Source organism: Scatophagus argus, chromosome 1 (assembly GCF_020382885.2).
Source record: "Scatophagus argus isolate fScaArg1 chromosome 1, fScaArg1.pri, whole genome shotgun sequence".
In the NCBI taxonomy this organism is placed as follows: Eukaryota; Metazoa; Chordata; class Actinopteri; family Scatophagidae; genus Scatophagus; species Scatophagus argus.
This window is the reverse complement of record NC_058493.1, coordinates 22,621,866-22,637,392: the sequence shown is the minus strand read 5'-3', so window position 1 is coordinate 22,637,392 and position 15,527 is coordinate 22,621,866. Positions and strand designations below refer to the sequence as shown.

Below are 15,527 nucleotides of genomic sequence, written 5' to 3'. Positions count from 1 at the left end.
GAGGTCACCTTTCCTCCCGCCTCAGTACACAGCACACACACGCACATGCAGACACACGCAGGCATCAATGCGTATGTATATAATAAATATGTACTGTTCTGTTCCTGCCGACAGAGTTGGCAGTGCCACACTAAGACCTGCGGTGATTTCGCCTTCATCACGTCCTCTAGCCTCATCGCCACAGCCGGACAGTCCAATGACAACAGGTTGGCATCTGCACTGAGCGACACCACTTGTTCAGCCAGCAGGTGTCTTTCTCGCTTGTTATCAACTGACTGATGTTATTCTTGGTTTCCCTTTTCCACAGAAATGTTTGCCTCTGGGACACTCTGATTTCACCTAGCAATACCATGGTCCACGGTGAGAACTCCCACGTTTCTTCAAACAGCTGTATATTAATGATTTCTGTCTTCTATAACAAGGAGTTTCTGATCCAATTCCTCATTTCTTCCCACCCACCCCTTCAGCGTTCCCCTGCCATGAGAACGGGGCCACTGTGCTGCAGTATGCTCCTAAACAGCAGCTGCTGATTACTGGAGGCAGAAAGGGCTTTGTGTGCGTGTTTGACATCCGCCAGAGGCAGCTGCTCCACACTTTCCAGGCCCATGACTCAGCCATCAAGGCCCTTGCACTGGATGCCTTTGAGGACTTCTTTGTCACTGGCTCTGCAGAGGGCAACGTGAAGGTGGCACATGCTTCATCACTCACTTATTTTAGTTACACTTTGACTGTTCGCCGAGAATCGATGTACTTGACAAAATAAGAAACTCTCATAACTCTCATCCCTCATAACTACATATAATGCAGCAGTTATGTTGTTGTATATATCAATGACATATTTGTTACTGATGCAGGACCAGCATAATGCGTATCACAATTCTGAGCCAGTTGACAAGTCAGATGCCCAGTTCAGACGTTTTACGCTCATGATGCTGTCAGACAAGTATTAAATGAGGAGGTTGGACTTATCAGTGCCAGATAAGGCAACTTCGAGAAAGGAAAAGAGGTCATGACATACGTTATTAATGAGAGCAATTATCCAACCAGCAGGTTGCTGTTATAGCCGATTTGTCTGACGTGTGCGGAGGCATATGAGGTTATTTTGTATCCGCCCAGTGTCGTTTGCGTGTTATTTAATGAACGTATATTACAGTGGATGTTTGTGCCAGAATCAAAGCCTGCAAATATGCCAACACATCCGTCTTGCTGCCTTCAGACAGCTGCAGAGATGTAATGATCTGCAGAAGAAGGTATTCATATCTGTATAAAGCAGCTCTTATTCATTTATAAATCAGTGCAGAGTGATTTTGTGTTCCATAGCCTCTTCAGTACCGCTGCCGAGTGCTGCTCATGATGTGGTGCTGGTTATGGTGACACATTTGTCAGCTTGATCACCAGTGGATGCTATTAGATACAGAATGGAAACTTGTTTTCTCGGCATCGCGGCACTCAAATTGAATTTTGCAGCGGCACGACAGAAATAATAAAGCAGGGCGGTGTGAAAAAGGAAGAAAATAAACTCACAGCCTTTTCCATCCTCTCTACATCTGCTTTCTCTCTCTGTAGGTGTGGAAGTTAGCCGGCCACGGCCTCATGCACTCTTTTAGCACCGAGCACGCCAAGCAGTCCATCTTCCGCAACATCGGTGCCGGTGTGATGCAGGTGGAGACGCGACCCAGTAATCGCATCTTCACCTGTGGAGCAGATGGTACTCTGAAGATGAGGGTCCTCCCCGACCGCTACAGTATCCCCAGCAGCTTGGTCAACGTCCTGTAACGCCTGTTCCCACTTCTGAAGGTCCAAAGAGGAAAGAGACAGAAAGAAAAAAAAAGGCTTATGTAACACTCGCTAGGCATTAATAGTGTAATTGATGTGGAAGAGTTAGTCAAAAGATCGTTAAGCTTTTGGCCTCTTTCAGAGTGTGCAGTGTTCACGGGTTTACAGATGATATAAACCATATCCAGAATGAGAAACGGAGCTGCAAATATTTTTTTTTTTTTCCCCAAAGGCTGAAAGCAGATTTACAAGCAAAGGTATCATACTTGATTTTAAAGCTAGATTTATTGTAATTTTATTGAAGAATCTCTACTCTTAGAGTGTGTCCATAGGGAAGCTATGCATGTCCTGTTCTCGTTACGCGGTGCAATCACAGGTCTATTGATAGTGCTCTGTAAAAGTGCTCAAGCAAAAATTTTAAAAGTGTGTAACTGTCGTCATTTTGTGCCCACAGCTGAAATCTCTTAGCATCTACTGTAACCAGCACTGTGGTTTGTTATTAAGTCAGTGGTTTCAAGTGTGAATCGAGTTGTTGGAATCTGCTTTTTTATTATTTTTTTTGTTCACCCTCCCAATGGTTTTGCCCGGCTTTTCTCAGCCCTTTTGGGAGAGTTGATGGTGCATTGCTCTTATTGTGACACCTGCCTCCCCAGCCCTCCCGCTTCCCACTTCACTCGCTGCCCATCAGTCACTCTGGCCTCTCCTGGTTTGGGCTCGACCCGGTCCAGTTTGGTCTTTGAGTGTGTGTGTGTGTGTGTTTTCACTCTGCTGTGTCTACCATCTCTATGCTTGACCGACCAGCTGCCCTCAAATGCCTGTTTGTGTGGCAGACTCACTGCTAGAACATTCCTGTTTGGAAGATGATGTGATTTATTCCTGTGGCTGTGATTTCAATGTGTCCATCTGTTTGTTCCAAACCTGAATGCCCACCCACCCAGAGCAGAAACACAAAAGTTCACTTCTGGTTTTGCACAAAATATTCTTCAAATTGTCGTTTCTATTTAATTTTTATTATTTAAATTATTTATATGTTTGTGTTTGTTTCGGTTGACCATTCCTTTGTAAAACTATTTAACTTATTGCCTTTTATTTTAGGAATGTAAGGGGTTTTACTGTATCTGACTGGGAGATGTGCTACACAGTCTACTGTATGTAAGTGTACGTTACCTCGCTAGTTGTTTTTACTGTTTCATCCATAAGGAATAGATATTTGCACTCAAATTCTGGAGACACTAAAAGTTTATTTCAAATAAATAGGTTATTGAAGAAGAAACTGTTATATACAAATGAATGTCTGGCTTTATTTGGCCTAGTAGTAAAACGTTTGAAATAGTTTTAATATATAAATTATATAAATATATAAATATATATGAAATACCACAACAGCTTGTACAAACATGAAAGCATTTCTTTATTTTTGGTTTGTATCATACCAGCTGGATTAGTTGTGACTTTGGTTTAGTGTATGTATGGTATTTATTAAAGAGATTTGTGTTTCTCTCCCTCTTTCTGCCCACTATGTGTATTGTATGTATCTTAAGTGTTTTGCCGATGGTCCTACTGGTGTCTGGTGTGTGTGTGCGTATGCATGTAATGATGCAAAAGAAGCCAATATCATGGGTAGACGCTTACTAGGGCACTTGAGCCTGGAGGTGTGTGAGAGAACAGGTCATGGTCAGAGTTTTACCTTTGTAAAGTGAATAAATTCTTTTTATTTCATCAGGGTGATTTGGCACTGTTCTTTTTTTTTCCTGTCAAGTTGAATAAGAGACAAGAAACCATGCTGCTTCATTACAAAGGTAGGTGGACTGTCTGTATATACAGAACACCAGGGGACACCACATGTACATCTATGTAAAAATACAACAGGTCGATGTCATGCAAATACACTAAATAACACAACAACTTACTACATAAAAGTCAAGTTTGTATAAATATTCAACTGTTTTTGAAGTTTTCACACCATTAGTAATTCCAAAATCTCACATGTACTTTGCAAATGGGATATAAATACAGCAGTACTTATTTTTGACAATATCACAATAATTACTGACCACAAACTGTTGAGATTGTCTTCAAAGCCTAAATATGAACAGTTTACAAAGGTGGAGTAAATAACTGGTAGTCGGTAGACACTTTGTTCTTCCTGTGTAAGTCATGTCCGCCTGTTGTCAGTCATGTTTGGTGTTTCTCACTCATCAGAGATGAAGTGGACCACGTAGAGCCTGACGTAGCTGTGGTCCCACACATACAGGTGTCTGTCTTTTGGGCTGTAGGAGAGCATTGCCAGCACTCCCCCTGGAGACCTCAGGTCAAAGGTCACATTAACTGGCTTTCCTTTCAGCAGGTCAAAAGCAAAGGTGACTCTGGTGTCTTTTGTGTCAGTGACATACAGGACGCCACAGGCGATGAAGGCGTTGCCCGCCTTGCTGCGAGGGTAGGTGGTGTTTATGTAGGACGCCACAGAGAAGGTCTTCTGGTCCAGCTCGGCCACCATGATGCTCTCATCTACACTGGAGGCAAAGATGAGCCACAAGCTGTTCTCATCTACAGCCAGCTTGAAGTACGTCTTGGAGTTGTGGAGCAGGTAGGCAAGGTTGTTGTACAAAGCGCTGTCGAAAGCCAGAGTGTGAAGCCTCTTGGTTTGAAAGTCAAATCTGCAAACAAGCAAGCAGAAGGTTGTTTATCAGAGAGATAGGAACAACTATAGATAATAGCAAAGCATCTGGCTGTGTCACACGCCCTGCCGGCTTACCTGGCAATGCTGGAAGTACCGGCAATGTGATAATAAAAGGATCCGTTGTGAACAATGTGGCCGCAGCCTTGGTAGAACTTTTTAACATCTACAGTGTCACTGCTGCTGTTTTGGAATGAGGCGATGCTTTTATACTCCTTTACCACACGGCCTGGAGGAGTAAAAATGTTCACTGTTAGAAAATAATGCAGAGCTTAGTGTTCTAATGTGCCTGTAGGCTGTAGGTCTGTAATCAACCTACCAGAAAAGTGTTCTGCCACCCATATCCGCTCATCGTTCAGCCGAGCGGTGTCTTTCATCCATGTGCCAAATGTGCTCTCCATCTTTGTCACATTCCTGGGGTTGATCAGGGACTTGATAAGACACTCTGAGCAAAAAACAACAAAGCAAAGGCTTAGATTCTTGCATCTCTGCCACAGAGTACTTATTGCACATGTAGACCCACTGTGGTCTGGAAAATCACCTCTCTTCTTAGCAGGCTTCTGCTGTAGTTTCACAGCCTCCTTTACAGATGAGGTCTCATCGTTAGGGACTGCATGTAATAGGCCTGTTAGAAACAATTTCATCTGGCATTATTCACAGCGTTCACTTGACAAAATGTCACCACCAGGCCCATACGGTAGCTCTTCAGAAGCTTTCATTATTTCACGCGATCTTCCTCAGCAGGTAGCGAGATCAAAATGTAGCTTTCTGAACATTTCACAGACTGAAGCACTCAGAGAAATGGAGATATACAGTTCCGTGACAACTTGGCAAACACCATCTGGTGAGGAAGATATGATATGTGTGATATGAGTAAAATGTGGACCTTGATGTTGACAAACTACTGTTTCCAAGGTCAAGAAGGCATTTTCAGTCTAAACTGCACAGTATATGTTTGATAGAGGTAATAAAAATAGCCTCTTACCCAGTGTTTGAGCAGCTTGAAGGTTGGCTCTGTGGTGCCTTGTTCTGGGAGGCCCTTGAGGTCCAGGGGGGCCCGTGGGCCCTGGAGGTCCTGGAGGGCCCACGGGCCCAGGAGGTCCTCTAGCACCAGGAGGGCCTGTACAAAAAGGAGAGTAAAACATTTAAACCCTCTGGGTATACAAGATTTATTATGATCAGATCTAATGTTCCAGACTTCTGCATTTTGCAATTAATCTTTTCTTTCCATCCAGCATCATTTTAATTTAGAGTTTGTAGTGTAAAGCTCTACTTGCCCTCGATAATGACATCATTGGATGGTTGTCCCTTCTCTCCAGGCGGTCCAGGCTCTCCTCGCTCTCCTTTTTCACCCGGCTCTCCTTTGTCACCTGGTGGCCCTGTGGAGCACATGCAAAACAGCTCCAAGATGGCATTCATAAACTCAATACACTTTTCCCTATGGTAAAACCATGAATTATCCCGTTGACTTGCTCGGGTGAATCAGGCCGTCCGTTCTGTGGGAGAACAGAGTGAAGTGGGAGAAGATTTCCGGCTCATTTAGCTGAAGCCCAAAACCACAGAGATGAATAATATTATGTGAGAATGTGAGACAAAGGCTGCTGTTTGAACCACTTCAGTCATTTATGAATTACAAGCAGAATCCACAGTGAATAACATGTGATGTCATGATGATACATGGATGGATCAGGACACTGAGTGTGTTGCTGTGTTTTGAGTTTGTATCTTTATGTGTGTGCTTCCCATTGTGGTATTTTTAACCCCAGGTTACACTCAACCCTGTTACATTGTCCTAGCAGGCCTTCACTAAAATGGCCAGCATTGCTAGAGGTATTTATAAAAATGGATGTTAAGTAAAAAAAACAGAATAGGGCCTCACTATTTCCTTACCTTTTTTTCCTCTTTTCCCATCAGCCCCAGGCAGTCCATTCAACCCCGGGATGCCATCAGTCCCATTGTGGCCGGGCATACCGTCCGCACCAGGCAAACCTGCAGAAACACAAAAAATCTTCACCATGGGCTGAGCGGAAAACACACTCAGCAGCGACATGGGTCACTAAATCACAAAGGAGACGTACGGTATGGTTTGATTTAAAATTTAGACCCAGAATTAAGAGTTCACTTACCAGGCGGGCCTGGGGGTCCTGCAACAAAAGACATGAGGATGTTAAAGAACAGAAATCTGTATTTTGGTCGGTAAGTAGATTAAAGTATGTGAGCATGACACACTGTACCGGCTATGCAGACTCCCTTGGTGCTGTTGCAAATGTCAATCAATAATTTGATCTGAAGAGAAAATATTAACATATAATTAAAATATAGTGATGCATAAAATTGTAGCAGTGGGGGAGAAATAAAATAATCAAAAATAAAGCATAGGCCTCAATTGACACCCTTTTCACCAGTGGAAGAAGTAAGAGTAGCAATACACCTACTTTAAAAAATACTCGACGACTACCAAAAAATGTTAATTAGCATTACAGTAAAATACAAAAGTAGTGACAACAAAATATATTTAAAATATGAAAAGTAAACGAACCCACGAAGCAGAATGTTCATGCAAGACGTTTTAATACAGATTAGATAATATGATTATTACTACTGATGCTAAACATGTAGGAAAGACTTAATTGCTGTAGCTGATGAAGGTGATTTACTAACTTTAAATACTGTTGATACAGTACAAATATAGAAAAACATTACTCAAAATTTTGCCTTAACCCTATTCTACTATTTCCGTTTGTGTTAGCTAGTGGTGTGCTCAGCATTACCAAACAATTAAATTACCACAAGCTGAGCCTGTAACCTCTGGACACCCTGATGGTCCCAGGATCATTTCCCTTTTTAACCAGCTGGTGGTCCAGCATTAGTCAGCAATGACAAAATAATGCAAGACACTATAGACTGTGTACAGTATTTATAAATTTTACGTTTTGTCTGTCATGTGCAATCCACCAGCAGGTGTCTCATCTCACCGGCACCATGGAGTAAGTCATCATCATCATCATGTCATCCTGCACGTGTGCCTTGTGGTAACTCTGGCTGTGTCGGTGCTTGTGCTTCAGCCCGTGCTCCATCTTCTTCCTCCCTGTCTCCTCTCCCACCTCCTGGCTGACCTCCTGCTCATGGACTTCATGGACCTCCTGTCCCTCCTCGTGGTGAAGCTCCTGTTGTTGCTCCTTCTCCAGCTCTTCACTTCTCTTGTTTCTGGAGAACTGGTATTGATACTGGTATTGCGGGTGTTCCGCCTGCAACCCCGCGGTTCCTCTTGGCACCTCCTGGAGGAACTCCACCACTGAGCTCTGCTCCACCTCCTTCAGTCTTGCCTCTGTACGCTCCAGCCAGGCATGTTGCTGATTCTGCTGAACCAGGAGCACCAGAAGGCCCACGGAGTTCATCAGCGCCACAATACACGTCCCGTACAGCACCATCCGCTGAGGGAGGGTCATGGTGGGAGTCGGGATCCACATTGTCACCACTTCACCTCCTCTGTTCTGAGGTTCACCCACCAATCTCACCATTCACAGAGGAATACAAGTCCAGCACAGCAGTGAATATAACTGGAAATTAAAAGTTCCCTGGAGCCCAAGATGTTGCCACCCAAATCAAACTAATCCAGGAGGAAGGAAGTCCATTGCTGAAAGTTCAAGATCCTGTCCAGGTTATCTGAAAACAGAAAAGAGCCCAGTCAGCTGCAGCGTCTGCACTCCAGAGATGGATGGACTATCTGAAGGCAGACTGGTAAATGCAGGGTTGTTGTGTTGTTCTCCAACTGGTGAAGGGACTGTGTTTATCTGTGTGTGTGTGTGTGTGTGTGTGTGTGTGTGTGTGTGTGTGTGTGTGTGTGTGTGTGTGTGTGTGTGTGCAAACCAGTAAAGTAGGAGTGGGCATTACACAATCTTCTGGGCTTGTCTGGGAATAAACCCCCGCCTGTTCAGTCACCTGATTTATATTCAGCACAACCCATTCAATTGCACTGCCGTGGGCAGACACGCACGCACACACACACACACACACAGATGGACATGCACATATGTATGATGTACGCACGAAAGCACTCACATACATACCAAATGAAAGCACGCATCAGACCAGACAGACTGACTGGTTAACTGTACAACAGCGTTTTATATTAAAAGAAAATACTTTACGTCTAAATGCATCATCATAGTTTTGAGTGGTTCTTGCCCAACTCCTATTTTCCCCCCCCGGCGCTGGTCCTTGTCACATCCTCACAGCTTCCATCCACCAACTGCAGGGATGACCCATTTCTATTGCTTTGATTTGGGCCAGAAAAATGACATTTCACATGAAAAATGACAGTTGAGAAGAAAACATATCAGCCCCAGGCATTTGAAGCAGTCTTCCCTTTTACAGGGAGTTGGTCTTTGGGCTTAAGTGTAGGTGTAGCCGGTCCGTTCTCTGTAATTAAACTCAAATTAATTCAGTGACAATACGTTGTGTTTCACAACGTCAGTTAATTGGCTTCTTTGGTGATTCATGTAGCTGACCTACTGTATACATGAGGGGTGGAAAGAGAGAAAGAATGCATGCAACATTACTGTTAGATTCAGGTCCTGAGCTGCTGTGTGGGCTCCTGCCTGAAGCTGTAGGTCACTGACATCCAGCCGGTGAAAAATGTGAATCACTCCAGCAGATGTGTACGTACGAGCCCTGACGGCATTCTTTTATTATCTCTCATTCACTGTGCTCTGAATCCGTTAACATGAACAGGGTGTAACTATGCTGACAGGCCCCAACATCTTCTGCACCTCTGGTCTCTGATGACCTCTCGTTCGGTTTCCTCCTTCCTGAGGGAAAGCTGCCTTACCTCCTTTCTTTCCACGGGGCTGAGAGGAGGACTTGTCTTCTTAAAAACTTACTCATCCCATGCACCTCTTCTCTTTGCCTCCTTCACACTGTTATCTAAGAATTTTCACAAGTTTATAAAGATTTTTATTTGAATTCCACAGTTCAGAAGAACTAAGGGAGGATAAAAGAAAAGAGTAGAAATGAGTGAAATGGGAGATGAGAGGAGATCAAAGACAGCCAATAATATAATAAATCGATGTAATGAGAAACAAGTATATTATGTAAGTGAGGTTTATTATGTAAGTGTAGTAACTGAAGCCACACTCTGACATAACTGAAAGAGTGCTGCTTAGCGAGTGAGTTTATCTTCTAGCTCACCTCTTTGCCAAATCTCATCCATCATGAGTTAGCGGTTTCTGTTTTACTACATGTATGTTATAGAATATCCAGGTATACTTTTTTATAGCTGTCAGAGTACAGGTGGAGCTGAACCCACTCTGTAAAGCAGTGTAACAATGTAAAAGTGAAAGGTAGAATGGGAGTTAACGAGCTTTGTTCAGACATCACGCATGTTCTGACATTTAACTTCTTTTCCTTGACTTTCTGTCAGTTCACTTCTGAACAACTCCCTACACATGTGGTGGAGACAAAGATGTGGTTGACCACAACAACAGAGTCCAAAGACAAGGTTACATCAACTTCTGTTTTCGGGGGAAAATGAGGGAGGCTGGGGCTTAATCATGCAGAACGATCTAGGACTAAGCCATCATACAGGGCGTCATTATCAAGGCAGGGCCTCAGCACACAGTCGGCCATTTCAACAACTCACATTCTTGGACTCGAGTGTGGGCGGTGAGTGAATTCAGAGATTCCTTTATACAGAATGAGCAAATGGAACGACGGCAGAGATGAAACCAAACAGCTTTGGCTTTGTCACAAATAACTAAATAAGATAAAATGAAATAAGACAAATCCAAGTGGGCTTAAAACAGAGTTAGGAGACATAGTTTGGAAAGTGACATCCAATAAATGAGAGACTAAAAATATATATATATATATATATTAAAAATAGTTTAAAATATCACAAGGTAGTAAATGTTGTGCTGACAAAGGTGGGTCCATACACAGATGATGAGATTTAACGAAAACAAAAATAACCAAAAGAAGTACACAGTGGTGTCATTACTGACAAGAGTTTCAAAATACTAAAGTTATGGACAGGCATCTGAAAAACTCATTCAGCTGTTCTGTTCAGCGTTTTTAGTCAAACTGCTTCAGTACATGATAGTCTGAATATGTTTTGTAAGAGCTTCTTCCACTTCAACTGTGATGAGAAAAATTGTTGTATTGGTGCAGAGATATTTTTTATACGCACTTATAGATTCCTTCACTTCTCCTGACCGGAAAATTTAACAAAGAAAACGGCACCTGCCTTTAAAACTTCCTTTACGCATCGCATCTCCCAATCCGCCGACAAAATTCAGATGACTTAACTTTTGTCTTCCGGTTCTTGAGTGGGTGATCTGCTGCAGAACTGGTGTTCTCGTCCCATTCATCTCATAATGGTCAGTTTGGTAACTTCATAATGTCACACTAAATCTGCTGACCCTGTTTAACACCTCACAGCTCTGCTCCTCCATCTTCTGGTAGACTGATGGAGGAATCAGAATTCTAAATAATCCCTTTGAATAATCCCTTCAAATCCAAATGAATTTTGAAGCGACTGTAATGACGGTGAACATTTTAATGCAGCATCAACTCCAGTTGTCCCTCCCCTGTCTTTCTTTAATAGAAAAAAAAAGAAAGCTAAAGTGTGAATGTTTATGGGGAAAAAAAACAGTGAATTTAATTTTGCAAGACAGATAAATAAAGCTGTAATAATAATAATAATCACAATAATATTACAACAGAATTTTCCCAAATGGGGGACTTTTTTGTAGTATTTCCAATCAGATTCTTCTGGTGTTCAAAGGAGAAGTGAAACTTGCTTCTCATCACCAAAATGTCAAATACAACCCGCAATAAGCTCGCTCCGACATTTGGATTGCACCACAACACAAACCCACTGAACTAAGTCCTGTATGCTCAAGGACACAGGCACCAATCCAACCCCTCAAGGCTGCAAGTATATTGTTTATCATTTTCCTCCTCTGTTGTGGCTTTTGCATTACCCTGACCTGGCTTGTAACCAGCTCAGTCTACATATAAAGAGAAAGTTCCGACTGTTGAGGTGGCTTTCATCACTCAGAGCAGTCGTTCGTGCGGTTCTGTGCAGGCTGTCTTGAAACTGCTTTCTTATGGATTTGATCTCTGCTTGTGAACGGGCGATGACTCCTGTAGGTTTGGACTCAGTTGTTGCAGACTTGGTCTCCATGTCTCCTAATGCCACTGCTGTAGGATCGCCGGGCATCTCGGTGGCAGCCAGAACCCTGATGGTGCTTACCTGCCTGCTGCTGGCTGCCTGGAGCCACGCAGAAAAGAAAACTATACCAGGTAAGTTCACCTCAGGTTTAACATTTGGTTGTGTTGGTTCGGGTTCTGTGTCCATTTACCTCTTGCTGTCGTTTACCACAATAGGTCCTTCTTTTTGTCTGGGTTTGGGGCCACTTCTGTCTTATGTGAGATTCATGTGGACTGGCATAGGCACAGCCAGCAACTACTACAACAACAAGTATGGTGACATTGTCAGGGTGTGGATCAATGGAGAGGAGACCCTCATACTTAGCAGGTTGGTTTTAGCTGTTTGTGCTGATGAATAGCTAGTCAATCCAAGTACAAACTGGTAATATATTAATTTATTTGCTTTGCCATAAGGGCATCAGCGGTACATCATGTACTGAAGAATGGACATTACACTTCACGCTTTGGGAGCGAGCAGGGACTTCGCTGCATCGGCATGAACGAGAAGGGAATCATATTTAACAACAACGTAACTCAGTGGAAAAACATACGCACCTACTTCAATAAAGGTAACATTTGGACATGTAATCAGCCTTGCAAACTTTCTAATTGATTCAGTGGTTTTCAAATACACAAAATATTTGACCAACCCCAATCACAAAAGTTGGGTTTTCTCCGTCAGCCCTGACAGGCCCGGGATTGCAGCAGACAGTTGAGGTTTGCAGCTCCTCCACCCAGACTCACCTGGATGACCTGGAAAGTCTGGATCACGTTGATGTCCTCAGTTTGCTGCGCTGCACCGTGGTCGATATCTCCAACAGACTCTTCCTGGGTGTACCTGTAAATGGTTAGTACGCATGCATGAATCTCTGACTCGGTTCATGTTGTTAATCCCAAGTTTTTAATTTAGAAATCTGACTGGAAGTTTGGATAAAACGCATGTGGCTTGGGGCAGTTAAAATACAGTGAGATGATCTTACTAGCATGCTAGTAAGATCTTGATGCACTTGTGTTTATCCTGTGTCCAGAGAAAGAGCTGCTCCTGAAGATTCAGAAGTATTTTGACACGTGGCAGACTGTGCTGATCAAACCAGGCCTTTACTTCAAGTTTGGCTGGATTCACCAGAGGCACAAGACAGCAGCGTGAGCCACTTTCATTTTATTATTCATATCATCCTTATACATAAGCCCATATGTTTGTTCCTTTCATTTGTTTTTGGTTTTTTTTTTGGTCTGGATTCTTTTTTAAATAATCAACTTATGTCTGCTATCTCACAGTCAGGAACTGCAAGATGCCATAGAGAGCCTTGTAGAACAGAAGAGGAGAGATATGGAGCAGGCAGATAAACTGGACAACATCAACTTCGCCGCAGAGCTCATATTTGCACAGGTAGGCCTGAGTTTAACCGCTGCCATTTCTTTTTGCAAACAATTTCAGCACTTCAACCTCCAATCACCAACCACCCTGACATGTCAGGAATACTCTGGTGAAAAACTAGTGTTTGTTTTCAGAACCACGGCGAACTGTCCGTCGAGAACGTGAGGCAGTGTGTGTTGGAGATGGTGATCGCAGCACCAGACACTCTGTCCATCAGCCTCTTCTTCATGCTGCTGCTCCTCAAACAGAATCCAGATGTGGAGCTGCGGCTGCTGCAGGAGATAGACGAGGTCGTTGGTGAGTAGCTGGAAAACCTAAAGAGACTGACTGACAGAGTGATGAACGGCCGTCTGTTAAAGCTTATGCTAGAGTTTAAAAAGTGAGATTTAGACATTGACAGCTGACCAAAACTGATGCAGTCTAATACTGCAATAAATCCTGTCTTCATCATGTTATAATGGTCAGTTTTAGAGAGACATGACAGTAATATCTCTATGCTTTTGTCTGTCTGGAGGTGAGAGACAGCTGCAAAACGGGGACCTCCACAAGCTGCCGGTATTGGAGAGCTTCATCAACGAATGCTTGCGCTTCCACCCCGTGGTGGACTTCACCATGCGTCGAGCCCTGTCTGACGACATCATAGATGGCTACAGGGTACCAAAGGGCACAAATATCATCCTGAACACTGGCCACATGCACCGGACAGAGTTCTTCCTCAAACCCAATGAGTTCAGTTTGGAAAACTTTGAAAGAAATGTAAGTAGTGCATATGTTTAGCCCAGTTAATGTTCCACTTATAGCTCTAAGACTCAAAAGTATACGATAACATAATGTAAACAGAATAAAGAAACTCTCAGAGAGCCTTTAAGCCCATTTTTTTCATTTAGCTTCTTACTATGAGTAACGGCAACTTACATAAACACAAAATTTCCTACCATAGTTAGAACAATTTTGTAAATTTTATTGCTGCATGTCCTTATGCATCCTTGCGTTTTTCTCATTGATTTGAAATGGGCTTTGCTGAAAAAAGGTGAATTTTTTCAATCTTTTAATAGATAATACTCTTTTTTATCTTTGAGTCATGCATATTTGTCTGACAAATCAGATGCTTTAACTACTTCTCTTTCATGTCCTCTGCCCCTCCACTCCCCTGTGTCCTCCTTCAGGCTCCTCGCCGTTACTTCCAGCCGTTCGGTTCTGGACCTCGTGCCTGCGTTGGTAGGCACATTGCCATGGTGATGATGAAATCCATCCTGGTAACACTGCTCTCCCAATACTCTGTTTGCCCCCATGAGGGCTTGACCCTGGACTGCCTCCCACAGACCAACAACCTCTCTCAGCAGCCTGTGGAGCATCAGCAGGACACTGAAAATCTCAGCATGAGATTCTTACCCAGACAGAGAAGTAGCAGGCAGACACTCTGAAGCCTTCTGTTTTCTCTATTTGTACATACACATTTACACAGAATATATAAATAAACTGTATTGTCTCCTTTGCATCTTTTATATAATCTCATGACTTTACAAAGCCAACTGTTACATTTAATATGCATTAAAGTCGTATGTCTACCTGAACTATTATGTATAATGTGAGCTGTATGTTTAGATGTGCTAATACTGATGTAGTAATTTATTGTGCCAATATTGTGTATTACTGGCTTCATTTTGGGATTTTTTTCTGAGTGTCATGTCAATAAAATGTATTTTGATTATTAGAAGACAGAATGTTAAGTGCATTTCTAAAATTTAGCATATTAAAAATAAAAATCACACATTTTAAAAGCCACAGATTAATTTATATTAGACAGAGAGAGAGTGAAAAAATATACTGCCAACCTTTTTCTTTTTAACCTTCTTTTTCTTTTTCGTTTGCAAATATTGATCACCAGAGGGCGCTGCATCACATAACACACTAATGAGTTATTCAGCTCAGCCAAATATAGCAACCAATCTGTTCATTATGTTCAATTGCTCTGCCTTTGGGCAAACATGGCAACACATTTCACACACAGATGTTTCAATTTGTATTGCTTCCACTTTCTAAACACCAGGACTGCTCTAAGGATTATGCCAAAAGACCATGGGAGCTCTACTTACAAACATGTTAGTTTGATTTTGTGCTTGGAACAAACACGAGACGGAGGTCTTAAAGGAGAAGATTAGAGAAAATATACATGAGAGATAAGGTTTTCAGCTGTGTTGTGCTTTTCTTCCAGAGATGTCAACCATCAGCTCTTTGTCAGTGACGCAAGAGAGTGAAACATCTAAAACAAAAAGGTCTCAATTGCAATTTCACAGACACACAAGCACCTGGGAGCTGCTTGCGCTGATTACAGTGATGAGGAGAGTCTGTCAGGAAAAACACAAACAAACAAGTGCTTGGCAGACTAATCAATGTCTGCAGCAGACTATTCCATCGTTTTAACAACAAATTTAAATGTGTGTGAGTGTGTGCGCACACCGTAGTAGAGTCTGTCCTCAAGCT

The 15,527-nt window shown here is 42.7% G+C and overlaps 3 protein-coding genes across 12 annotated transcripts in view; 2 read left to right on the top strand and 1 right to left on the bottom strand.

Moving 5' to 3' along the window:
- Nucleotides 1-3,501, top strand: part of dmxl2 (Dmx-like 2) — a 39,269-nt gene extending 35,768 nt beyond the window's left edge. For all 10 annotated transcript variants that reach the window (XM_046392417.1, XM_046392467.1, XM_046392409.1 and 7 more), the window contains 4 exons: nt 115-206; nt 308-360; nt 468-685; nt 1,567-3,501. In XM_046392417.1, the coding sequence (XP_046248373.1) occupies nt 115-206; nt 308-360; nt 468-685; nt 1,567-1,776 (573 nt within the window). In that variant the 3' untranslated portion in view covers nt 1,777-3,501. The remainder of the gene's footprint in view (nt 1-114; nt 207-307; nt 361-467; nt 686-1,566) is intronic.
- A 129-nt stretch (nt 3,502-3,630) lies between these two features.
- gldn (gliomedin) lies at nt 3,631-8,153 on the bottom strand. The gene is made up of 10 exons (XM_046392529.1): nt 7,429-8,153; nt 6,688-6,739; nt 6,580-6,597; nt 6,344-6,442; nt 5,731-5,832; nt 5,439-5,573; nt 4,995-5,078; nt 4,773-4,898; nt 4,532-4,682; nt 3,631-4,433 (listed from the first exon to the last, which is right to left on the bottom strand). Exons 1-10 carry the CDS (start codon nt 7,972-7,974, stop codon nt 3,968-3,970), a joined length of 1,779 nt encoding a protein of 592 aa, XP_046248485.1. The 5' UTR covers nt 7,975-8,153; the 3' UTR covers nt 3,631-3,967.
- A 3,280-nt stretch (nt 8,154-11,433) lies between these two features.
- LOC124061003 (aromatase) lies at nt 11,434-14,757 on the top strand. The gene is made up of 9 exons (XM_046392489.1): nt 11,434-11,758; nt 11,843-11,993; nt 12,080-12,234; nt 12,348-12,512; nt 12,694-12,808; nt 12,944-13,055; nt 13,178-13,340; nt 13,558-13,799; nt 14,210-14,757. The coding sequence occupies exons 1-9, from the start codon at nt 11,563-11,565 to the stop codon at nt 14,465-14,467; spliced, it is 1,557 nt and encodes a 518-aa protein (XP_046248445.1). The 5' UTR covers nt 11,434-11,562; the 3' UTR covers nt 14,468-14,757.
- Nucleotides 14,758-15,527: the final 770 nt, after the last annotated feature.

Bases quoted from the DNA above. Each gene is read 5' to 3' on its own strand.
- gldn (XM_046392529.1), bottom strand. From the start codon at position 7,974: ATGGTGAGATTGGTGGGTGAACCTCAGAACAGAGGAGGTGAAGTGGTG. The intron at 6,740-7,428 runs GTGAGATGAGAC...TTTTCTCTTCAG, and splicing joins TGACTTACTCCATGGTGCCG to ATCAAATTATTGATTGACAT. The intron at 4,899-4,994 runs GTGATTTTCCAG...TTTTTTGCTCAG, and splicing joins GAAGCCTGCTAAGAAGAGAG to AGTGTCTTATCAAGTCCCTG.
- LOC124061003 (XM_046392489.1), top strand. From the start codon at position 11,563: ATGGATTTGATCTCTGCTTGTGAACGGGCGATGACTCCTGTAGGTTTG. The intron at 11,994-12,079 runs GTTGGTTTTAGC...CTTTGCCATAAG, and splicing joins GAGACCCTCATACTTAGCAG to GGCATCAGCGGTACATCATG. The intron at 12,809-12,943 runs GTGAGCCACTTT...GCTATCTCACAG, and splicing joins CAGAGGCACAAGACAGCAGC to TCAGGAACTGCAAGATGCCA.